The following is a 24,015-nucleotide window of genomic DNA, read 5'->3' on the forward strand; positions in this document are numbered from 1 at the left end:
CGCGGGCTGAGAGGCGGGGCGCGCATGCGCGTGGGCCGGGCCCTCGGGCACCGCTACGGGACCACAACTCCCGACAGGCTGCGGAGGTGGAGCTTCGCAACCCGAAAAGCTAGCTGGGACGGCGAGGGCAGACCCTCGTGAAGGCCAGCCAGTGGGAGCGCGCAGAAGTAGTGACGTGTGCGCTTAAGTCTTCCAGTAGTCAACGGCGGAGGTGCGTTGAACGCATGCGTGCTGTGGTCGCCTAGTAAAAGGGGCTGCTGGTGGGCCGCGTTGAAGACATGGACCAGGGCTACGGAGGTTTGTGTTGGCTGCTGGGTGCAGAGTGGGGAGGGAAGGGTGAGTGCAAGCGATGCAGCCGCTGCGCAGACGGCCGCGGGCCGGGCCTTCGTCCCGAGTGTGGTTGCCGCAGCCGGGCCCTGTAGAGAGGCGGCCAGGGCGCGCGCGCGCGCGCGCCGCTCATTGGGCTTTGGCGCTGTCGCTCCCGGGGCGCTGCGTGCGGATTGGCCGTCAGGGCCCGAAGAGGCGGGCGGGACTCGGGGTTGGGGCAGACGCCGCGGTGGGCTTCATGGGGGGCGCCTTGGGCTGTGCGGGCCGTTTCTGCCCCTCACCTTCGGCGGGGCCCTTCCGGCTCCCGGCGACCCCGGGGTTTGCACTCCCGACTTCCTCTTCCGAAGACGCCACAAAATGGCGGCGCTAGGGGGCGGAGCTACAGCGTGGGGTCCTGAGGTCGGGCTCCGGGCGCTGGGTCTGGGGCCGCGGGTGGACCGCTGGGGCCGCCTCTCCCGACCTGCCCTAGGCCTTCGGGGCCGGATGGGGCCTCCGCTGGGCTCCCAAGGCCCAGGGCGCCTGTCCTGGAAGCCGTCGGGCTGCGCGGGGTCTGGCCTTTAGTCCCCGGTGCTGCGCAGGGGGGTCGAGTGCGGCCGGCGCAGGAGTCAGCCTCGCCGGGCTCCAGCTCTGTACCCGGCGCGTGCTGGCGTGGGACAGGATGGTGAGGGGCAGATGCTGAGTGTTCGTACAAAGCTGGAAACCTGATATGCCCTGGGGCTGGTGACAGATTGGCCATTCTCATGTAGGCAGTGCGTTGTGGTGGCTTGGAGGGGCCAAGGGGTTGTGCAGGAGGGAACGTGTCCTTTCCCCACTTGGCTTTAGCGCTTGCCCTGCAGTAGGGCCGATCTTCTCGAGCTTCCTGCTCCCCGCCTCTGGAATCAGAGCCTTCTGGGAGCCAAGTTTGCCCACCAGGGGATAGTTGGGACATGCTGGGTGGAGCTCGACTGGGTGTAGAGAAGCTAGTGGTCTGATCCTGGCTGCAGGAGCTCAAGAAGTTGTCGATCTTGAGAAGTGGCAGGGCAAAATTATCCCGTCACCAGAAATTGCAGAGACAGGAGAGGGGTCGGTCCTGAGGCGGCAGCGTTCGCGGTGTGCTTTGGTGTCTTCCGTGTCCTAGCGAAGGCTCAGCCTGGCTCTCCTAGTCTTCCACAGCCTGGGTAGATTTCACCATTCTTTCCCTTCCTTCCCATCAGATCTTTTGTTCCGGTATTGTCTTTTTCAGTCTTAGTTTGGAGAGGTTTTTTTAATCCCCTTTTCCTACTTCCCGAAAGCCTTTCAGACACAGTGGAGATAGTTCAGCTTCCCCGATTTTTTGTGTTTCGGGGAGCGTTTTAAAGTTAATAGTGCGTGCTACTTAACACTAGAGCTTCACAGGGAAGTGGCCTCTCGAGGTTGGTTACTTGCTGTTAGAATCTGCAGTCTGCCTTTCTGTTGCACGGATGCAAATTTAGAAGGTTTGACGGAGGGAAAGGCGTAGCATAGCAGAGGGCAAAACTCAGCGGTTATGACTGGGTCAAGGCTCGTAACCCATGAGCCTAGCTCCCTTGTCTCTGAATGGCCTTCGGGACAACAGGGTTTGCTGGGTGCTTGCAGTGTATCGGCACACACTAGGCACTTAGCGGCGGGGGTTGTTCTGGTGAGGGAGCCATGGGTATGTTCCTGCCTCATCAAAGTGAAGTCATTTAACAGGCATGGTGGCCACCCGCGCGCAGCTCAGTGCTGGGCCCCAGGGACACAGAAATGAAGAGAACACAGTTCCCATCCTCCTTCCTGGAGGGACCAGACATATGCCATAGTGGGTGGGGGGTGTTGGAGGGTCGAAGAGTGCAGTCTGATGCCTTCGGGCCAGGCCAAGGCCCTGGGACTTAAAGGTCCAGGGGATCCGTGGAGGACTTAAAAGTGATAGGAAGTGCAGCTTAGAGAGATGAAGTTTATGTCACCAAATTCCCATGCTTGTTCTCAGTTACGGGGTACTTGTGATAGTAGTCGGAACTGGTTTCCTGGCTGTGTGGTGGGTGGGGAATGTGTCCTCATGCTGAGTGGATTGTCTTGTGTTAGCCTCAGTTGTGGATGGACTCTTGGAGGGGTGAGGTACTTGGCCAAGGTCCCTCTGCAGGCGGAGCTGACTTCCAAACCCACTTCCCACTCTTTTTCTGCTTTGATCTCAGCCAAGTGGAATGCGATGATGCCGTTAGCCAGCTGTGGGGTGGCTTTTGTGTGTGGAGGGGGGTATTCCTTCTTGTAAGGCTGACACTGAACTGTAAGGAGATCCCTTTAGGAGTACCCCTAAAAGGACCCGTTCTCTGGTGTGACAAATAGAATCTTAACTCACGGGGACTTCTTGCAGGCTACGGGGCATGGAGTGCTGGACCTGCCAACACCCAGGGTAAGTGGGCTCTGCTTTGCGGGTGAGGTGTGGGCTTCCCCTACATTCAAGGCCCTAGCATGGCAGAGCTGAACCTGATGGTCACCAGGGTCAAGGAAGAGTGGTAGCCCAGGGGTCAGCAAACTTTGTGTAAAGGATCAGATAGTGAATATCTTTGTGGCTTTATGAGCTCCACAGTCTCTGTAGCAGGAAAGCAGTCATAAATGTGTGAAAGAGTGACTGGGACAATGCCAATAGTTACTTACAGACGATATAATTCAAAGATCATAATTTTTGTGTGTTATTAAATCCTCTATTTTGGCAAAATGTTTTTATTCTGAGTAAATAGCTGAGGGTATATCCAAGGTGTTTTTTTTCTCTATAATTAACAGATTTTTAGTACAGCTTTAGATTTAGTAGTAGAGTTTCATAGGCCCATACATCTCTACTCAGGTGTAGTGTCTCTCATTAGTACGATTTTTTTTTTTTCTTTTGAGACAGAGTCTTGCTCTGTTGCTCAGGCTAGAGTGCAGGGATGCGATCTTGGCTCACTGCAGCCGCAGCCTCCCGAGTAGCTGGGATTACAGGCACCCACCACCGCGCCCAGCTAATTTTTGTATTTTTAGTAGAGACAGGGTTTCACAATGTTGGCCAAGCTGGTCTCGAACTCCTGACCTCGTGATCAGCCCTCCTTGGCCTCCCAGAGTGCTGGGATTACAGGTGTGAGCCACCACACCCAGCCTCATTAGTAAGATCTTTCATTAGCTGGGTGAGGCAGCTCATGCCTGTAATGAGCACTTTGGGAGGCTGAGGCAAGAGGCTCACTTGAGCCTGGGAGTTCGAGACCCAAGCTCAAGTGATCCTTTTATCCTAGTAATAAAAAATTAGCAGGGTATGGCAGTGCGTGCCTGTAATCCCAGCCGCTCAGAAGGCTAAGATAGGAAGATTGCTTGAGCCCAGGAGGTCAAGGCTGCAGTGAGCTGTGAGCCACTGCACTCCAGCCTGGGTGACAGAGCAAGAGCCTGTCTCAAAAAAAAAAAAAAAAACTTGCATTAGTGTGGTGCATTTGTTACAATTAATTAGCCAGTGTTTATGTGATATTATTCACTATAGCTCATAGTTTTTCTTAATTTGCATAGTCTTTGAGTTTTGACCCAATGTGTAAGTGATGTATTTCATGTCAAATTTGTCATTGAATATACCTTAGAAGCTTTACCCCAACCATTTAAAAAAGTAAAATTCACCCTTCACTGAGGGCAGAGCCTGAGAACACAGGGCTACAGGCAGTGTGCTGGTACTTACTTAGGAGCACTGGAATTCAAAAATCATAAGGGCTGTGCCAAGGCGGGCAGTGGACTCCGTGTGGCCTGACTTTTTGCAGACCCCCACTCTAGAGTCAGGGTCATGATGCTAGGCTTGTTTGGGGGACCATTGTGTGCTCTCTGCTGGCAAGGTTTTCTGCCTTCTGCCAGCCCGTGTTCTAGGGCACGAGGGCTTCCTTTGTTTTCTGAGTCTCTAGCAATATGGGGAGTGGGGCTGCTTTTCGAGCCACCACCCGGTGTTTCAGGAGGAGGCCTTCCAAGTCGCTCCAGGCACATAATGTCCTCTTACTCGCTTGAGTTAAGGACGTGACTTTGCACCAATGCCTGCTGTGCAGTTGGCAGCACCTGCACTCTGGCTTCTGGTGGGAACTGGCCCTTTACGAGGACTCTGCCTGGGGCCTGACCCGGCCAACCTCTTGGCCAGCAGCCCACAGTAGACGAGCTTCCTGGGGAGCGTGCAGCATCCCTTCCCTTGCCCTGATGGGAAGTTGGCCTTGCATGGGAGAGAGGGCTGGCTTGTGCTCAGCCTAGTGCTCTGTAGGAGTTGAGTGAGCTAAGAACACCCGAGGGTGCCTTCCTGAGCGCTGCGGAGGGAAGCCCTGGCCCTGGGACTGTGGAGGGTGGAGCAGGGTGACAGCTGGGGTGTCAGTGCCTTCGTTCTGCAAACAGGGCTCTTGTGTGTTTTTGTTTCCCCTAAGGTGCCTATGGAACTGGTGTGGCCAGCTGGCAAGGTAAGCCCTTGGCGGGGGGGGGGAGGGGGTCTGTGGGTGGGCGAGTCGGCCTCTGATCTGAAGACCAGGCGCGTCAGCCTGTCAGGGAGGTTTGACATGGATTTCCTGGCTCTGTTCCTAAGGACACAGTCAGCCAGAGCTGCTGTTGTGAATACGGAGCGGTTGGTGGGGTGGGGCGGCTGCAGACGGCTGTGGTGGGCAGCCTCAGGGAAGCATGATGGGAAGGACTGTGACTGTGCTCTGGGAGCAGCGGTCCTTTGTGAGACCTGTCAGCAGCCGGAACTGCTGTTCCCAGACTCTCAGTCACCCGGCTTAGAATGGGGAACAGGTCCTAGAGTCTGGCACGGAAAACCCACTGCTTGGCCCTGAGGCTGCCCCTTTCTTTAGCCACCTCCTGCTGCCTCTTGGCAGGTCACAGTGCAGTGTGGAATGATGCCAGCAGCACTGGGTCCCACACCCCTTTTCCTTCCTGGTTGTGTCCACCATAGACAGGTCTCATGGCTGCTGAGGTCTGACTTGGCTCCTCCTCCCATGACAGGTTATGAAAACTACAATTACTACGGCGCCCAGAACACCAGTGTCACCACAGGCGCAACCTACAGCTACGGCCCAGCCTCGTGGGAGGCCACCAAGGCCAACGATGGCAGCCTGGCAGCGGGGGGCCCTGCCGTGCACATGGCCTCTTATGGCCCAGAGCCGTGCGCCGACAATTCTGACTCCCTCATTGCCAAGATCAACCAGCGTTTGGACATGATGTCCAAGGAAGGAGGCAGGGGCGGGAGCGGCGGCGGTGGGGAGGGCATGCAGGACCGGGAGAGGTGATTATGGACCCAAGCCCTTCCCCTGGGACCCCACACCTCCCCACCTTTGTGCACATGGGAGTGGGCACCCACTCTTGAGGGAGGACCTGTCCTCGCCTCCCTCCTGGGTGTGGCATTGATGAGCTGGGCTCGTGGGGGGCCAGTGGTGTTACAGTAGGACTTCCTTGCTTTTCTTCATGGTGGGGCTTGGGCATGGTTGTTGGCTAAGCTCCCCGAGACTCCTTTTTTCTACATCCTGCTGCTCCTGTGGCCAGGAGCTCTGTGTACCCCACTCAGCAGTGTTCCGGGGGAGTGTTGGTTGGTGTTGGCCATCCGAGCACTTAGGTGGGATGCAGGGTGGTTTGATTTGCTGTTTTGAATGTAGGGGCGTCGAGGTTATACTGAGGGGGTGTGGCAATGGGTGACCGGGGTGACCGCCCCTGACAGGCTATGCTTCTGTTGCAGCTCCTTCCGCTTCCAGCCGTTCGAGTCCTATGACTCCAGGCCTTGCCTGCCTGAGCAAAACCCCTACCGCCCCAGCTACAGCTATGACTATGACTTCGACCTGGGGTCCGACCGCAATGGCAGCTTTGGGGGGCAGTACAGTGAATGCCGGGACCCGGCCCGGGAGCGGGGCTCCCTTGATGGCTTCATGCGGGGCCGGGGCCAGGGCCGCTTCCAGGACCGGAGCAACCCTGGCGCCTTCATGCGCAGCGACCCCTTCGTACCCCCCGCTGCGTCCTCTGAGCCCCTGTCCACACCTTGGAACGAGCTGAACTACGTGGGTGGACGGGGCCTGGGAGGGCCCTCCCCCAGCCGGCCGCCTCCGTCCCTCTTCTCCCAGTCCATGGCTCCCGACTACGGCGTGATGGGCATGCAGGCGGCAGGCGGCTATGACAACACCATGCCCTACGGATGTGGCCGCTCGCAGCCTCGGATGCGGGATCGGGTAAGCCCTCACAAGGTCCCTTCCAGCTGCCTTCGCTTCTCTTTTTAGCAACTTTATCGAGGTAAAATTTCCCCATCTCAACATTCACTTAAATGTTTTTAAGTGCGCAGTTCGACTTTTAGTTAATTTACAGGATTGTGCAACCATCCCCACCACCACAGTCCAATCTTAGCATTTCTGTCAACTGGAAGAGAAACCTCTGCTCCTCAGTCACCCCCGTCTCCTCCCCCCCAGCCTCCAACAACCACCACTAGTCTCTGGATTTGCATGTTCTAGACATTTTGCACAAATGGAGTCACGAAACGTGCGGCCTTTTGTTCCTGGCTTCCTTCACTCAGCATGATTTTCTTTTTAGTTTCAAATACGTTGTCTCTGCTTTTTAAAAGCCCTTTTGTGCCTGTGTTGTCTGATCTGATAACCTCCTTGCTCTTTTCTGTGGGGCATCTTCACGGCCCTGGTAAGTAGCTCATGGGGTGTGCTTGTTGTCTGTAGCCCAAGAGGAGAGGGTTTGACCGCTCCGGACCAGATGGCACGGGCAGGAAACGGAAGCAGTTCCAACTTTACGAGGAGCCAGATACCAAACTGGCCCGGGTTGACAGTGAAGGAGATTTCTCCGAAAATGGTATGTTCTGGGGGCCAGGTGGGCCAGGTGGATGTAGGATGGGTCAGCTGCCTGCTGGGGTGTGCCTGCCCCGTCTGTGTCGTGGACACTCGCGCGGGTGGCATGTTTCACCCCCACTGTGGTCAGGGCACACTCACCCTGGTCGGGACAGACTCACCCTGGACGGCGAGCTTGGGAGGATGGAAACCAGATGGGACCACTCTCCGGGGACTGACTTTTCCTCTCTTTGTGTCTGGCAGATGACGCAGCTGGTGACTTCCGCTCGGGAGATGAAGAATTCAAGGGTGTAAGTCCACCAGGCAGCCCTTTCACCTCTAGCGTGGGATTTCTTCTTTCTTTTTCTTTTTTTTTTTTTTTCTTCTTGAGACGAAGTCTCGCTCTGTCACCCAGGCTGGAGTGCAGTGGCCGGATCTCAGCTCACTGCAAGCTCCGCCCCCCGGGTTCACGCCATTCTCCTGCCTCAGCCTCCCAAGTAGCTGGGACTACAGGCGCCTGCCACTTCGCCCGGCTAGTTTTTTGTGTTTTTTAGTAGAGATGGGGTTTCACCGGGTTAGCCAGGATGGTCCCGATCTCCTGATCTCGTAATCCGCCCGTCTCGGCCTCCCAAAGTGCTGGGATTACAGGCCTGAGCCACCGCGCCCAGTCGATTTCTTCTTTCTTTAATCGCCTTTCCTCACAAAGGGGCAGGAGCAGCTGCCATGGTAGATTTGACCACCTCTGAGTGGATTTAGGACCCTGACTTTTAGCTAGGTTTCTAAAAGTTTTCCACCTTAGTCGGGCGCAGTGGCTCACACCTGTAATCCTAGCACTTAGGGAGGCCCAGGTGGGTGGATCACTTGAGGTCAGGAGTTTAAGACCAGCCTGGCCAACATGGTGAAACCCCATCTCGATTAAAAATACAAAAGTTAGCCAGGAGTGGTGGCATGTGCCTGTAGTCCCAGCTACTCGGGAGGCTGAGGGAGGAGGATCACTTGAACCTGGGAGGTGGAGGTTGCAGTGAGCTGAGATTGCACCACTGCACTCCAGCCTGGGCGACAGAGGGAGACTGTCTCAAAAAAAATGTTTTCAACTTACAGCAAACATTCCCTTTCTGAAAAAAGCTCCCAGTTCCTCTCCCTCGTCTCCAGGCCAGTAAGTGCAGGGACTGTAGGCTGAAGCTTCCAAGCACAGGCTGGAGGCTGATTAGCCACCAGCTCCATGCCGGGTGCCGCTGACCGGTGTCCTCATCCTTCTGTCCTCACAGCAAGGCACAGGCAGGTAGCATGTGGGGCCAGTTCATAGCCGGGACTACCCCAAGCTCCTGGGGAGGTGCCTCAGCCACCCCAGTGTAGATTCTGATCCAAGTTGGGGGTGTAGGGCCTGGATGTCCAGCGTGGGAAAGAGGGCCTTCCCAAGTCCTTACAGTCACATAGGCAGGAGATGGTGGCTTTTCAGGTTTTCAGAGTCTCACTTGAGCCCTATTTTGCTGGTCTTGAGACTAGGAATCTCTGCAAACCTGCTGATTCTTAATGTAACCGTATGTTCACTGCCTAAGGAGTCAGCTCTGTTTAGATTCTCAGTTGAATTGTTTTTATCTGTACATGATTTGTTATCAAGACATTGGGGGCCGGGCGCGGTGGCTCAAGCCTGTAATCCCAGCACTTTGGGAGGCCGAGACGGGCGGATCACGAGGTCAGGAGATTGAGACCATCCCGGCTAACACGGTGAAACCCCGTCTCTACTAAAATATACAAAAAATTAGCCGGGCGAGATGGTGGGCGCCTGTAGTCCCAGCTACTCGGGAGGCTGAGGCGAGAGAATGGCGTAAACCCGGGAGGCGGAGCTTGCGGTGAGCTGAGATCCGGCCACTGCACTCCAGCCTGGGCGACAGGCCAAGACTCCGTCTCAAAAAAAAAAAAAAAAAAAAAAAGACATTGGGTAAATACAGGCCAGGTGCGGTGGCTGACGCCTGTAATCCCAGTATTTTGGGAGGCCGAGGTGGGTGGATCACTAGGTCACGAGATCGAGACCATCCCGGCCATATGGTGAAACCCCGTCTCTACTGAAAATATAAAAATTAGCTGGACTTGGCGGCGTGCACGTGTAGTCCCAGATACTCCGGAGGCTGAGGCAGGAGAATAGCTTCAACCCAGGAGGCAGAGGTTGCAGTGAGCCGAGATCACGTCATTGCACTCCAGCCTAGGAGACAGAGCGAGACTGTCTCAAAAAAAAAAAAAAAAAGATATTGGATAAATATAAACAAAAGCTTGGGAAACGTGGTGGAACCCATTTTCTGTCAAGAATGCCAGAACTGGCATCCCCCAAGTGAGACTCCCTCTCCCTACGGTTGGTGAACAGACTCTGTTCATAGAATTGTACGGGTGGGCCTTTGTCACGGGGTAGGCAGTTCCGCAGCTTAGGAGGAACCGAGAGAGGGTGGGTGAGTGGCTTTCTAGAAAGGTCGTCTTCACAGAATCTCTGAAGGCAACTGGGAGTAATAACAGGACACACAGGCCCTATCCTAAGCCCCAGAGGGTGGTCCTGACACTGTGGCTCATTCTTGGTGGCATAGCAACCTAAGTCTAGGGTGAGACCGCCCACCAGGCAGTGGCCAGGGACTGGGCTGGTTGTGGAGAGCTGTGGACACACCAGCTCACTGCCGGACTTCGTGTATTCTCTTTTGCAGGAGGATGAATTCTGCAACTCTGGGAGGCAGAGAGGTAGGCGTCACCGTGTCCCTTGCAGCTTTCCTGTGTCTTCCTGGCTGCCCCGCACTTACTGCCCAGCTTCTGAGCAAGCTGGGGCCTGGATGGAGGGGCCCGTGGCTGTGGGGGAAGAGGGGCTGCAGCCACCAGATGGGCCTTGACCGTGGCGATCAGCTGACACTTTGCTTCAAAGTGTCTGGAGCAGCATTTACCGGAAACGGGTCTGTCTGCCTGACCCGACGCAGGCTGCGGTGGGGATGGGGAGCAGCCTTGGGTGTCCACCACAGTTGAAGTTTGTAAGGAAGGAGAAACATGAGAGAAGAGGCCCCTAGCCCATCTTCTGTGCCCTGCTCGGCCAGTGCATGTCCCTGAACTGTTTTCTCCAGGGCTTCCTTTTGTCCAGTTCCTTCAGTCACCTGCCTTGGGCCATGCTGTGGACCTCTGTGGTGGGGATACTGGCAGCTGCAGTGCACATTGCTTTGTGCCTGCAAGTGTGTGACAGCAGACACCTGCGGGGTCGGGAACACCAGGCCCACTGGGTCTTTGAGAGGCAGGCGCCCTTCAGCAGGTCTCTTCATGTCCAGTGCAGGAGACGAAAGGGTCTGCAGCAACAGCAGACCAGGCTTAAAGCCCCCACGCCTGGGCGGCCTGAGGTGCTGCGGCCTGGAGCTCACCCTGAAGCCACTTGTTTCTTTACCCGTTCTGTGGGTCTTTCCATAGCTGGTTACCCCAAGGATCGCAGGCCGGCTCCTCAGTGGCCCTGCTCCCATGCATTCTGAAGGCCCTTGGCTTAGATGCTCCTGTTCAGGCTCAGCCAGCCCTCTGCGGTCCTCCCCCGTGCGACCCGCAGCAGTCCTGTCCATAGCACGGGGCACCCCGAGCGCTTAGCGGCACAATGCTAAAGCAAAGGTGACATGTCTGTTGCGCGCAGGTCCTGCTACCTACCCGGGATGACTTTGCTATTAAACAGCAGTCATAGTTTCAGGCAGTGACCTCTTGCCAAAAATCCCACACGCCCTTTTGAGAGGCTTCTGAGCAGCGCACGCCGGTCGCCATCTTCGTGGGACAGTCTCGGGACTGGCATCAGGGGTAGGGGTTACAGTTCAGATGCTTCTCCAACCTTTTTTCAGTGTCCGTCCCTGGCCTCACGCTGGGACGATGGCCACGTGGCTCTCCGAGGAGCTCCTCTGCTGGCCCCGGGGGACGGACGGGAGGACCAATCGGTCTCTTCCCAGATTTTTTTTCTAGGATTGCTTCCCACGCAGCCCTGGGAAAGCCCTAGATTGACGGTTTTTGTGAGTGGAAGATAGAGGTCGGGCCAGCAAGGACTGTCAGACCTGCTGAGGCCCTAGTTCAGACGGGGCCGCCAGGACACTCGTCACGGTCCGCCTAGAGGTGGGATAGAGGGCGGCGGAGCAGCTGCTTCACTTCTTGAGGCCTTCAGCTGCTGCCTCTTCATCCGGGGAGAATTGGCTTCTCCTGTGATAGTGGGAGAAGACCCCATTGCAGGGCATGAGATTGGACAAGCAGGATGGGGAGGACAGAGACAGCAGGGGGCTGTGGTGCACATGGGGTGGGCAGGCTGTGTCCCTGGCCCGTCCTGGCCGCCTCAGGCCATGTGGGGAGTGAGGTGACTACTCTGGCCTCTCACCCCAGGCCTGTGTCCACCAGGAGTCTCTTGACGGTGCCTTGGGGCATCGTGGACCCTGCCGTGTGGTGCAGGCAGTGGCAGGGCACAGGGTGTAGTGGCCAAGCCGCAGCCCCCCGACCAGGCCCTGGAGCTCAGCTCCTTTGCAGGCCCCTCAGAGCGTCTCGAAGGGACTTGTCTGTTGCAGGAGAGAAGGATGACGAGGACGAGGATGTGAAGAAGAGAAGGGAAAAGCAAAGGAGAAGAGACAGGACACGGGACCGTGCAGCCGACAGGTGAGGCACGGGCACACACCCCCACAGGAAGAGGTGGACCTGGTGCAGTGGAGGCGCTCCCAAGCTCACCTGTCCTCCCTCCACAATGCTGGGGGCCTGGTAGCCTGACTCCTCTGGCCAAACCAGTGTGAGGCAAAACAGGAAACCGTTGAGAGTGCAGAAAAGGCCATCACTTGTGCCCCCAGCACACAAGCTACCTGTCTTCTAGGACGGCTGGGACGTTGCTTTGGTGAAGTTAGGTTTCTGTTCTTGCTTAGAGAACTGGTGTTTGACTCGTGTCTCTTTTCCTCTCGAATCCCAGCCTTACTAGTGGGTCTATGTGGTCCATAACTGCCCAGCAGGGGGCTCTGTTACGCTCCTGCAGGCCTGAGGGGCGGCCCTGTCCCCTGGCCTGGTGTCTGGCATCTCAGTCAGTGTCCTGTGTTCACCTTATCCAAATCCAGATCACCCCTGGAGTTTGACATAGCTAGGAGACAGGTAGAGACATGGTCCTGCCATCAAGATTTTGTCCCAGACTAGAAAAGGATTGCAAAATGTTGAGCCCAAAGGATGTCAGTGTGAGCACACCATGTGCCTGCCCCTCCCTGCCAGGAGTTAAGTGGCTTCCGACTAGAAACTGAAATTACCAGTGATCATGTGATGCTGAGGAATCCTCGACCTTAAGGTTCACATGGGAGAGTGGTTTTCTTTTTTTTTCTTTTTTTTTGTCCTTGAGATGGAGTCTTGATCTGTTGGCCAGGCTGGAGTGCAATGGCGCAATCTCAGCTCACTGCAACCTCTCTGCCTCCTGGGTTCAAGTAGTTCTGCCTCAGCCTCCTGAGTAGCTGGGATTACAGGCACCCGCCACCATGCCCAGCTAATTTTTGTATTTTTCGTAGAGGCGAGGATTTACTGTGTTGGCGAGGCTGGTCTCAAACTCCTGATCTCAATGATCTGCCCACTTTGGCCTCCCAAAGTGCTGGGATTACAAGCATGAGCCACTGCGCCCAGCCTGGACAGTGATTGTTTTGTTCAAAGAAATGCTTAGTAAAAGGGGTGAGATGCAGTGGCTCACTCCTGTAATTCCAGCACTTTGGAAGGCTGAGCCGGCGGCTCGCTTGAGGCCAGGAGTTCAAGACCAGCCTGGTCAGTATGGTGAAACCTGTCTACTAAAACTACAAAAATTAGCCAGGCATGGTGGCAGGTGCCTGTTATTTCAGCTACTACTGTAATCTCAGCTACAAGAACGAACTCCATCTCAAAAGAAAGAAATGCTTAGCAAAATGAAGCCAGGAACCAAACACAGAACTGTTTCTTCTTAAGCAATACGGGAACGTTGAAACCCTTGTTATTTTAAACAGATAAATGATGGATACAGTAGATGACTTTCCATGTCACATGGAAACTGAGATGACATTTTCTTTTTAAACTTTAATAATACAAAGAAGAGGCCGGGCGCGGTGGCTCAAGCCTGTAATCCCAGCACTTTGGGAGGCCGAGACGGGCGGATCACGAGGTCAGGAGATCGAGACCATCCTGGCTAACACGGTGAAACCCCGTCTCTACTAAAAAATACAAAAAACTAGCCGGGCGAGGTGGCGGGCGCCTGTAGTCCCAGCTACTCGGGAGGCTGAGGCAGGAGAATGGCTTAAACCCAGGAGGCGGAGCTTGCAGTGAGCTGAGATCCGGCCACCGCACTCCAGCCCGGGCGACGGAGCGAGACTCCGTCTCAAAAAAAAAAAAAAAATACAAAAAAAAAACTAGCCGGGCGTGGTGGCGGTAGCCTGTAGTCCCAGCTACTCGGAGGCTGAAGCGGGAGAATGGCGTGAACGCGGGAGGCGGAGCTTGCAGTGAGCTGAGATCGCGCCACTGCACTCCAGCCTGGGCAACACAGCGAGACTCCGTCTCAAAAAAAAATAATAATAATACAATGAAGAGACAGGGGTCTTTCGTGGTGCTTGTCAGAGGTCAGAAGCTAGGCTTGTGGAGTTGGCAGAAGTGAAGTCCTGAGTGCCACGGAGCCTGTACCCCTACACCAGAAGGGCAGGAACCTCCAGGACAGAGCCAAGGAGGAAGCACCCCAGTGTGGTGGCCTGGGGGTCTGCAGGCTGCTCTCCCTTGCCATGCAGCGTGGTTACTTTTGGGGAGGCTTCAAAAGCCCGTGACAGAGAAGCCTCCCTTTTCATCTGTAGAATTGGATGTGACATGTCTTTTTTTTTTTTTTTTTTGAGACGGAGTCTCGCTCTGTCGCCCAGGCTGGAGTGCAGTGGCCGGATCTCAGCTCACTGCAAGCTCCGCCTCCCGGGTTCACGCCATTCTCCTGCCTCAGCCTCCCGAGCAGCTGGGACTACAGGCGCCCACCACCACGCCCGGCTAGTTTTTTTTTGTATTTTTTAGTAGAGACGGGGTTTCACCGTGTTAGCCAGGATGGTCTCGATCTCCTGACCTCGTGATCCGCCCGTCTCGGCCTCCCAAAGTGCTGGGATTACAGGCTTGAGCCACCGCACCCAGCCCCAGGATGTGACATGTCTTTACGTGGAGTCTCATGGGAGAGCTGGTCTTGGGTTTTGTGTTTTTAATTGTGCGAGGTGTTTTGTCTGCACGTAAAATGAGGTTGCCTTGTGTCATCCCAGTGGCTGCAGAGAGAAACTCATCTGAGAAGCTGTGGAGCTAGATGCTGGGCCCCAGGAGCCGCCAGCCAGAGCCTAGGGCGTCTCCAGTTCTGAGCAGTTGCAGCTTTCTGGTGTTTTCTCAGGGGCTTTGGGGCCAGAGGGGCTGCAGTGTCAGCGGATTACTATGTGAATCATTTGTCTGAGATACTTACAAGTCCGTGTTCCCATTCTTCAGCTGGAGAAGTTTGGGTAACTGCCGTTCTGTTGCTCCTTGGGAAGTCAGAACTCCTAGTTCAACAGCGACTTTCCCTAGCTGAGTGCAGTGGCATGCACCTCTAATCCCAGCTACTTGGGAGGCTGAGGCAGGTGCATCACCTGAGGTCAGGAGTTCAAGACCAGCCTGGCCAACATGGTAAAACCCTGTCTCTACTAAAAATACCAAAAAAAAAAAAAAATAGGCTGGGTATGGTGGCTCATACCTGTAATCCCAGCACTTTGGGAAGCTGGGGCGGGTGGATCACAAGGTCAGGAGTTTAAGACCAGCCTAGCCAACATAGTGAAACCCTGTCTCTATTAAAAATACAAAAATTAACTGGACGTGGTGGCGGGCGTCTGTAACCCCAGCTACTCGGGAGGCTGACACAGGAGAATCATTTGAACCCCGGAGGCGGAGGTTGCAGTGAGCTGAGATCGCACCACTGCACTCCAGTCTGGGCGACAGCGAGACTCCATCTCAAAAAATAAAATAAAATAAAAATACAAAAACAATGGCCAGGCGCAGTGACTCACGCCTGTAATCCCAGCACTTTGGGAGGCAGAGGCTGGCGGATCACCAGGTCAGGAGATCGAGACCATCTTGGCTAACATGGTGAAACCCCGTCTCTACTAAAAATACAAAAAATTATCTGAGCGTAGTGGCAGGCGCCTGTAGTCCCAGCTACTCACCAGGAGAATGACGTGAACCCGGGAGGTGGAGCTTGCAGTGAGCTGAGATCATGCCACTGCACTCCAGCCTGGGCGACAGAGCGAGATTCCATCTCAAAAAAAAAAGCCAGGCTTGGTGGTGGGGGCCTGTAATCCCAGCTACTCAACTTAGGAGGCTGAGGCAGGAGAATTGCTTGAACCCGGGAGTTAGAGGTTGCTGTGAGCTGAGATTGCGCCATTGCACTCCAGCCTGGGCAACAAGAGTGAAACTCAGTCTCAGAAAAAAGAAAAAGATTCCTGAAAATCCTGATTCTATTTCAGCTCTCCCCAGAGGTGAGCTCATGCTCCCTGCTTCACTCCCCTCCTTGTTTTCCTTCCCTAGAATTCAGTTTGCCTGTTCTGTGTGCAAGTTCCGTAGCTTTGACGATGAAGAGATCCAGAAGCATCTGCAAAGCAAATTCCACAAAGAGACACTGCGGTTCATAAGCACCAAGCTGCCTGACAAGACAGTGGAGTTCCTGCAGGTAAAGGACAGCTGGGTCTCGTCACCTCATCTCCCATCGATCCGGCAGGTGCCGGATCCCTTGAAGGACGAAGGGAAATCAGACGCCATACTTGGCCAAGGTTTCCTTTCCCAGGTAGAGCAGCTGTGTAAGTCCTGGAGTCACGGGGACAACCGAGCGTTCCAGCCATAGTGCTGTGCTGCCCATGGAACTGCTCTGATAGCTGCCTGCCTAGCCCTGGCAGCTGAGAAATGTCCACACATGCCAGCCTCTCATTTTACTTTATGCCATCTCCAACCCCACCTAGGAATACATTGTAAACAGAAATAAGAAAATTGAGAAGCGGCGTCAGGAGTTGATGGAGAAAGAAACTGCAAAACCAAAACCAGATCCTTTCAAAGGTAAGTTGTGATCCCAGGATGCGTACTGTCCTGGATGGTAGTAAGGCATATTACGGGACCCGTAAAATGTGGTGCGAGGCCGGGTGTGGCGGATCACAAGGTCAGGAGATCCAGACCATCCTGGCTAATGTGGTGAAACCCCGTCTCTACTAAAAAATAGAAAAAAGGGCCGGGTGCAGTGGCTCAAGCCTGTAATCCCAGCACTTTGGGAGGCCGAGGTGGGCGGATCACGAGGTCAGGAGATCGAGACCATCCTGGCTAACATGGTGAAACCCCGTCTCTACTAAAAATACAAAAAATTAGCCAGGCGTGGTGGCAGGCGCCTATAGTCCCAGTTACTCGGGAGGCTGAGGCGGGAGAATGGCATGAACCCGGGAGGCGGAGCTTGCAGTGAGCCGAGATCGCGCCACTGCACTCCAGCCTGGGCGACACAGCGAGACCCCATCTCAAAAAAAAAAAAAATAGAGAAAACTAGCTGGGCGAGGTGGCAGGCACCTGTAGTCCCAGCTACTCGGGAGGCTGAGGCAGGAGAATGGCATGAACCCCGGAGGTGGAGCTTGCAGTGAGCTGAGATCGCACCACTGCACTCCAGTCTGGGTGACAGAGTGAGACTCCATCTCAAAAAATAAAATAAAAATACAAAAACAATGGCCGGGCACAGTGGCTCACTCCTGTAATCCCAGCACTTTGGGAGGCCGAGGCAGGTGGCTCATGAGGTCAGGAGGTCGAGACCATCCTGGCTAACACGGTGAAACCGTCTCTACTAAAAAACATACAAAAAACTAGCCGGGCGAGGTGGCGGGCGCCTGTAGTCCCAGCTACTCGGGAGGCTGAGGCAGGAGAATGGTGTGAACCCGGGAGGCGGAGCTTGCAGTGAGCTGAGATCCGGCCACTGCACTCCAGCCTGGGCAACAGAGCGAGACTCCTCCTCAAAAACAAAAAAAAAAGCAATGTGGCACAAAGCCAGCCCGAGGTGGCTGAGAAGGTGATGGTGAGACCTGTGGGAAAAGCACTCAGCAGCTGTGGAAAGAAAGAAACCTTCAGATGTGGCCTTGCATAGATCGTAGCTTATATGGTGACATTAAGCACGTCCGTGTCTTTTCCTCCTTGGTTTGAAAAGAAAGGACCAGGAGGAACAGAAAAGCTGAAGTGTGCAGAATTCCCAGCTATAGAGGCCGATGTGCTAACCCATACTCCCCATAGAAAGGCAGGCTATGCCCTTCTGACTCCTTAGAATTGCAGGGAGAAAACGTGGGCCCTGTTGGGGAGTGGGAGGAAAGAATCACTTGCTGTCCCAGATCCTAAAAGACATGCGTTTCCTCGCAGGGATTGGCCAGGAGCACTTCTTCAAGAAGATCGAGGCTGCTCACTGCCTGGCCTGCGACATGCTGATTCCTGCACAGCCACAGCTCCTCCAGCGGCACCTGCACTCCGTGGACCACAATCACAACCGCAGGGTGAGTCTTCCTCCCACACTGCCTGGGGTGCACATTGCAGGGCTGCGGCTCAGGGCCTGCTGTGTCTTATGGGGAATAACAACATCTTTCGGGGCTCTTGCTGTGTTTCAAGTCCGTCACTTCCATCAGTGGGTTGTAGGATTCGTCTCAATTTTTATAAAAATATGAGAAGATGTGTTGCTTAGACTCAATTAAATGCAGTAGCTAAGATTCTCCTGATAGTGTTTCCACATAGGTCAGTTTCCCAGTAGCTGAAGGCCTAGGGGCTTCTGTCAGCTGAGACCGAAGGGCCATTGAGAGCCGAGTGGCCCAGGGGACTTGGACTAAAGGACTGGTTCTGTCCTTACCTACCTGATGGGGCTTCAGGCTAAATGTTGAGCCCAGGGGTCACATGTTGAAGATGCTGGAAAAATACCTTATTTTGTAAGGAGTCAAATCATAAGTATTTTTAGCATTGCGGACCATAGAGGCCCTATCCAGTGACACAGCTGTACCTGCTGTCAGTGCAGAAAAGCAGACAGTGAAGAGTGCCTGTGGCTGAGTTTGCTCTGCAGCCTGTCACTTTCTGGCCCTGGGTTAGCAGCTGTCTCCTTAGTTTACTCAGCTATTAAATGGGGAGGTCAAGAGCTGCCCACCCATCTCACAGTACTGTGTTTTGGTTTTGGTTTTTGGTTTTTTGGTTTACGTTTTTGTTTTTTGGTTGTTGGTTTTTTTTTTTTTGTTTTTTTTTTATGGAGTTTCACTCTTGTTGCCCAGGTGGCATGCAGTAGTGCGACCTCGGTTCACGGCAGCTTCCGTCTCCCAGGTTCAAGCAGTTCTCCAGCCTCAGCCTCCTAAGTAGCTGGGATTACAGGTGCCCACCACAACGTCCGGCTAATTTTTTGTATTTTTAGTAGAGATGGGGTTTCACCATGTTGGCCAGGCTGGTCTTGAACTCCTGACCTCAGGTCATCCACCCACCTCAGCCTCCCAAAGTGCTGGGATGACAGGTGTGAGCCACTGCGCCCAGCCCCAGTTCTGTTAGAGATAAGCTGAAAAGCAGTATACAAACAAGGGACCATTGTGCTGAAGGCGTGAGCCGCCACACCCAGCACAGTCACACTTCTGTTGAATTTACTGTGAAATCAGTGTAACCCCAAAAGCTGAAAAGAAAGAGCTTGCCCTTTTCCTCCACTGAGCCCACACCGCCTTTCATTTGTAAACGCTCTTGTTTCACCCGCGATTCTGCACGTGCTACTTGGGTATCAGGGGCGCATCTTTGCGTTTATCTCTTAAGATTGTCCAGCTTTTCCAGTTTGTTAGTCTTAGTTGCACGGTCTCTCCGGAGCCTTCTCTCTGTTCGTGGAGCCTGGTGTTTTGAGATTTGTCTCTCTGCATAGGGCTGATCTCAGGATGACTCGGCAGAGCCTGACTGGTTTGTTCTCTTGCTTATCTTTGCCATTTTTAAAAGATCACATTTGGTTCCCTTTGCAGTTGGCTGCTGAACAGTTCAAGAAAACCAGTCTCCATGTGGCTAAGAGTGTTTTGAACAACAGACATATAGTGAAGATGCTGGAAAAATACCTCAAGGTTTGTGCTTGCGAGTACCACAGACGGGAAAAGCTTTTGAAAGGGAAGATGAACCCCATGAGCAGGGAGTTGAATCCAGAGTGCAGCGTTTAGCGTTTCTGAGTCTTTTGACCAGTTGAGGGATACTGGAGTACATCAGGCTCAGGAACATGACAACTGGGATTTCCAATCAGTCACTGCTTGCCTGGGGACTCTGGGGATGTGGTGCAGCTTGATTCCTAAGTGTGTAATGGCACTCCATGGAAAATCCCAATTGTTTAGCCTTAAAATTCTGAGCAAATGATTTTTAGGTGCTTTAGAAAACCCAAGGTTAGCCCTACTCGGGAACCTGGGATGGGAGGATTGCTTGAGCCCAGGAATTTGAGGCTACAGTGAGTGATGGTGGTACCACTGCACTTCAGCCTGGGTAACATAGCAAGACCTGGTCTTTAAAATAAAGGAAAGCGGAGAACTGGGAGTTATGGCTCATGCCTGTAATCCCAATAGCTTGGGAGGCTGAGGCAGGAGGATCCCTGTGCCCGGGAGTTAGAGGAGTTACGATTGTACCACTGCACTCCAGCCCAGGTGACAGAGCGAGACCCCATCTCAAAAAAAATATCCAAGGTAGATGATAATTTTCCAGAAGAGAAGCTAAAGAGAGATTTCAGTGATAGAGCCAACCGACAGTGAGGTTGAAGGTGAGTGAGGTTGAAGATGAGGGTTAGTAAGGAACCAGAGCCTTCATGCTGAGAGCAGCATATAAAAGTCCCAACGTGGGTGCTCATGGAGAGAAGGCTGCTTGGAAAAGCTCCCAGTTCGTTCTTGTGAAACCCATTTTGCTCAGTGTTCATCCCAGTACTTCAGCATTTGGGGCAGGCAGCTAAGTCCCAGCCCACAACCTGACTTCAGGACCTGTTTGCCCTCCTCTCAGTTACTAAACACTTCCATATTTGACAATTCCATCCATTAAAGGCACAGAATCTAAATAACCAATTTAAGAAACATGACTGGGCTGGGCGTGGTGGCTCACACCTGTAATCCTAGTACTTTGGGAGGCTGAGGTGGATCACTTTGAGCTCAGGAGTTCGAGATCAGCCTGGACAACATGGTGAAACCCTGTCTGTACAAAAAATACATAAATTAGCCAGGCATGGTGGCCCACGCCTGTGGTCCCCACTACTCAGGAGGCAGAGGTTGCAGTGAGCCAAGATCGTGCCACTGCACTCCAGCCTGGATGACAGAGTGAGACCCTGACTCAAAAAAAAGAGGGAAGAAACATAACTCATGATTTTACCTTTGTAGCTGAAGCAAGGTAAAAGTTTCTAGAGTCAAGTGTGGGCTCAGGCTACTAAGCGTCTCTGTTTTTATTTATTTTTTTATTTTTTTGAGCCAGGGTCTTGTTCTCTTACCAGGCTGGAGCGTAGTGGTGTGACGATAGCTCACTGCAGCCTCACATTCCTGATCTCAAGAGATCCTCCCCACTCAGTCTCCCAGGTAGCTGGGACTGCAGTAGTACACCACCACACCTGGCTTATTTTTTTTTTTTTTGAGATGGAGTCTCGCTCTACTGCCCAGGCTGGAGTGCAGTGTTGCAACCTCCGCCACCTGGGTTCATGCCATTCTCCTGCCTCACCCTCCTGAGTAGCTGGGACTACAGGTGCCCGCCACCACTCCTGGCTAATTTTTTGTAGTTTTGATAGAGATGGGATTTCACCATGTTAGGATGGTCTTGATCTCCTGACCTCGTGATCCACCTGCCTCAGCCTCCCAAAGTGCTGGGATTACAGGCATGAGCCACTGCGCCCGGCCTCACACTGGCTAATTTTTAAGACACTCTTGCTCTGTTGCCCACGCTCGTCTAGCCTCAAGTGATCCTCCTGTCTTGACCTCCCAGATTGCTGGGGTTATAGGCATGAGCGCCTTGCCCTAAGCATCATATTTTAAAACATGTTTCCTAATCTGGTAATGATAACTTTTAGTTTGCTTGTTTTAGACTACAGATAGTTTTTTAGCATATAGTTAGGAGAATTTTGACTTCTGAGGGAGTCAGACTTGATTTGAATCTTGATTCTGATGTGTAGTAGTTTTGTTACCTCTGGCAAGTTACTGATCTCTGAAGCTCAGTTCCTTTTCTGTAAAAAGGGGATTTATCTCAAGGCTATGGGCACAAATGACACTTTTTTTTTTTTTTTTTTTTTGAGAAGGAGTCTTGCTCTGTCCAGGCTGGGGTGCAGTGACCGGATCTCAGCTCATTGCCAACTCCGCCTCCCGGGTTTATGCCATTCTCCTGCCTCAGCCTCCCGTGTAGCTGGGACTACAGGCGCCGCCACCTCGCCTGGCTAGTTTTTCTTCGTATTTTTAGTAGAGACGGGGTTTCACCGCATTAGCCAGGATGGTCTCGATCTCCTGACCTCGTGATCCGCCCGTCTCGGCCTCCCAAAGTGCTGGGGTTACAGGCTTGAGCCACCGCGCCCGGCCAACAAATGACACTTAAAAAAAATTTTTTTTTGTTCTGCAACCTCTGCCTCCTGGGTTCAAGCGATTCTCATGCCTCTGCCTCTTGAGTAGCTAGGATTACAGGCATGTGCCACCATGCATGGCTAATTTTTGTATATTTTGTAGAGCTGGGGTTTCGCCACGTTGCCCAGGCTGGTCTCCAACTCCTGAGCTCAAGCAGTCCTCCGGCCCCAGCCTCCCAAAGTGCAGGGATTACAGATTACAGACGTGAGCCACTGCACCTTAATGACACTAAAAAATTACGTAGTGTTAACTTCTGTTACATGCCATTTTTTAAAAACATCAAGTTAAGACCGGGCGTGGTGGCTCACGCCTGTAATTCCAGCACTTTGGAAGGCCGAGGTGGGCAGATCACGAGGTCAGGAGGTCAAGACCATCCTGGCTAACACGGGAAACCCCGTCTCTACTAAAAATACAAAAAATTAAGCGGGCGTGGTGGCAGGCACCTTGAGCTACTCAGGAGGCTGAGGCAGGAGAATGGCGTGAACCCGGGAGGTGGAGGTTGCAGTGAGCTGAGATCGCACCACTACACTTCAGCCTGGATGACAAAGGGAGACTCCATCTCAAAAAAAAAAAAAAAAAAAAAAAAAGCGGCCGGGCGCGGTGGCTCAAGCCTGTAATCCCAGCACTTTGGGAGGCCGAGACGGGCGGATCACGAGGTCAGGAGATCGAGACCATCCTGGCTAATACGGTGAAACCCCGTCTCTACTAAAAAAATACAAAAAAATTAGCCGGGCGAGGTGGTGGGCGCCTGTAGTCCCAGCTACTCGGGAGGCTGAGGCAGGAGAATGGCGTGAACCCGGGAGGCGGAGCTTGCAGTGAGCTGAGATCCGGCCACTGCACTCCAGTCTGGGCGGCAGAGCCAGACTCCGTCTCAACAAAAAAAAAAAAAAAAAAGCATCAAGAAATCCTGGGTCTTGTGAACTTTTCCTCACTGTTACATGCTTGCAGGCCGGGCGCAGTGGCTCACACCTGTAATCCCAGCACTTTGGGAGGCCGAGGCGGGCAGATCACCTGAGGTTGGAGTTCCAGACCAGCCTGACCAACAATGGAGAAACACCATCTCCGCTAAAAATACAAAATTAGCCGGGCGTGGTGGCGCATGCCTGTAATCCCAGCTACTTGGGAGGCTGAGGCCGGAGAATCACTGGAGGCGGAGGTTATGGTGAACCGAGATCACACCACGGCAGTCCCGCCTGGGTGACAGTGAGACTCCGTCTCAAAAAAAAAATTGCAGAATATCTGGTGACACTTTTCTGAATCTGTAGGCTCTGAGAACATGTAGGATTCACTCCTGTGGTGTAACTTACAGAAGTGTTTCGTTGTGGACTCTGCTGGTTCTGGAAAGCTGACATCCCAGCAATCATGGGGCTCCTGAGCTCTGCTTAGACCACACTGACCTGTGTTTCCTCTTTGGCCAGGGTGAGGACCCTTTCACCAGTGAAACCGTTGATCCAGAAATGGAAGGAGATGACAATTTAGGAGGTGAGGATAAGAAAGAGACACCTGAGGAGGTGGCCGCGGACGTCTTAGCCGAGGTGATTACAGCAGCGGTGAGGGCTGTAGATGGGGAAGGAGCGCCGGCTCCAGAGAGCAACGGGGAGCCAGCTGAGGGCGAAGGCCCCGTGGACACAGCGGAGGCCAGTAGTGATCCTCAAGCTGAACAGCTGCTGGAAGAGCAGGTGCCCTGCGGAACGGCACCTGAGAAGGGCGTCCATGAGGCCAGAAGCGAGGCTGCAGAGGCTGGAAATGGCACCGAGACAATGGGAGCAGAGGCAGAAATTGCCCAAACCAGAGCTGCTCCTGCTCCAGCTGCCACAGGTGCCGAAGTGGAACAAACTGATGCAGAGTCCAAAGATGCTATTCCCACAGAATGATGCGCATTTCCCTGTTCCAGGGAAGGCACTGGGATAATGGAGGTGTTGCTCTTTCTCCCTTGGTCTATAAGCAGTACAAGGGCGTGTGCTCCTGGAATATGCTGTAAACTAATTTCGGTGAAGAGACCCAGCCGTTTCCTCCTGAGCAGTGCCTCTTACGGCTTGTCTTGTGCAGTCGTGTGGCTTCTTGCCCAGGTTTGAAAGAAGTACATTGTCCTTAGCGGCTGTAACATGTCTCTTGACACTGCACTTGGAAATAATAAAGGTTGGGTGATTATATCTTGATGATACATTACTTGTTCAATATAGCCACTGATGGAATGCCTCTTTATTTTATTTTATTTTTTTCCTTATTTTTTTTTTTTTTTTTTTTTTTTTGAGACGGAGTCTCGCTCTGTCGCCCAGGCTGGAGTGCTGTGGCCGGATCTCGGCTCACTGCAAGCTCCGCCTCCCGGGTTCACGCCATTCTCCTGC

General features: G+C 53.5%; 1 protein-coding gene across 5 annotated transcripts; it reads left to right on the top strand.

The window, feature by feature from the left end:
• Positions 1-174: 174 nt before the first annotated feature.
• On the top strand, positions 175-23,847 carry AKAP8 (A-kinase anchoring protein 8). 5 transcript variants are annotated; one of them, XM_033198408.1, is made up of 14 exons: positions 175-297; positions 2,675-2,713; positions 4,713-4,745; positions 5,284-5,563; positions 6,011-6,494; positions 6,987-7,116; positions 7,356-7,402; positions 9,782-9,815; positions 11,636-11,723; positions 15,621-15,762; positions 16,049-16,142; positions 17,469-17,599; positions 19,073-19,168; positions 23,086-23,847. In XM_033198408.1, the coding sequence occupies exons 1-14, from the start codon at positions 279-281 to the stop codon at positions 23,539-23,541; spliced, it is 2,073 nt and encodes a 690-aa protein (XP_033054299.1). In that variant the 5' UTR covers positions 175-278; the 3' UTR covers positions 23,542-23,847. The 5 variants fall into 5 exon arrangements, with proteins under 5 accessions (XP_033054299.1, XP_033054303.1, XP_033054301.1 ...); XM_033198412.1 differs by lacking the exon at positions 175-297 and adding an exon at positions 553-726; XM_033198410.1 differs by lacking the exon at positions 175-297 and adding an exon at positions 733-1,069.
• The last annotated feature ends 168 nt before the right edge of the window (positions 23,848-24,015 follow it).

This window comes from Trachypithecus francoisi, unplaced genomic scaffold, assembly GCF_009764315.1.
Source record: "Trachypithecus francoisi isolate TF-2019V2 unplaced genomic scaffold, Tfra_2.0 Lachesis_group5, whole genome shotgun sequence".
Classification (NCBI taxonomy): domain Eukaryota; kingdom Metazoa; phylum Chordata; class Mammalia; order Primates; family Cercopithecidae; genus Trachypithecus; species Trachypithecus francoisi.

Excerpts from the sequence above, each read along its gene's own strand:
- AKAP8 (XM_033198408.1), top strand. Across the intron at positions 7,117-7,355 it reads AGGAGATTTCTCCGAAAATG|ATGACGCAGCTGGTGACTTC; the intron begins GTATGTTCTGGG and ends TGTGTCTGGCAG. Across the intron at positions 11,724-15,620 it reads CGGGACCGTGCAGCCGACAG|AATTCAGTTTGCCTGTTCTG; the intron begins GTGAGGCACGGG and ends TTCCTTCCCTAG.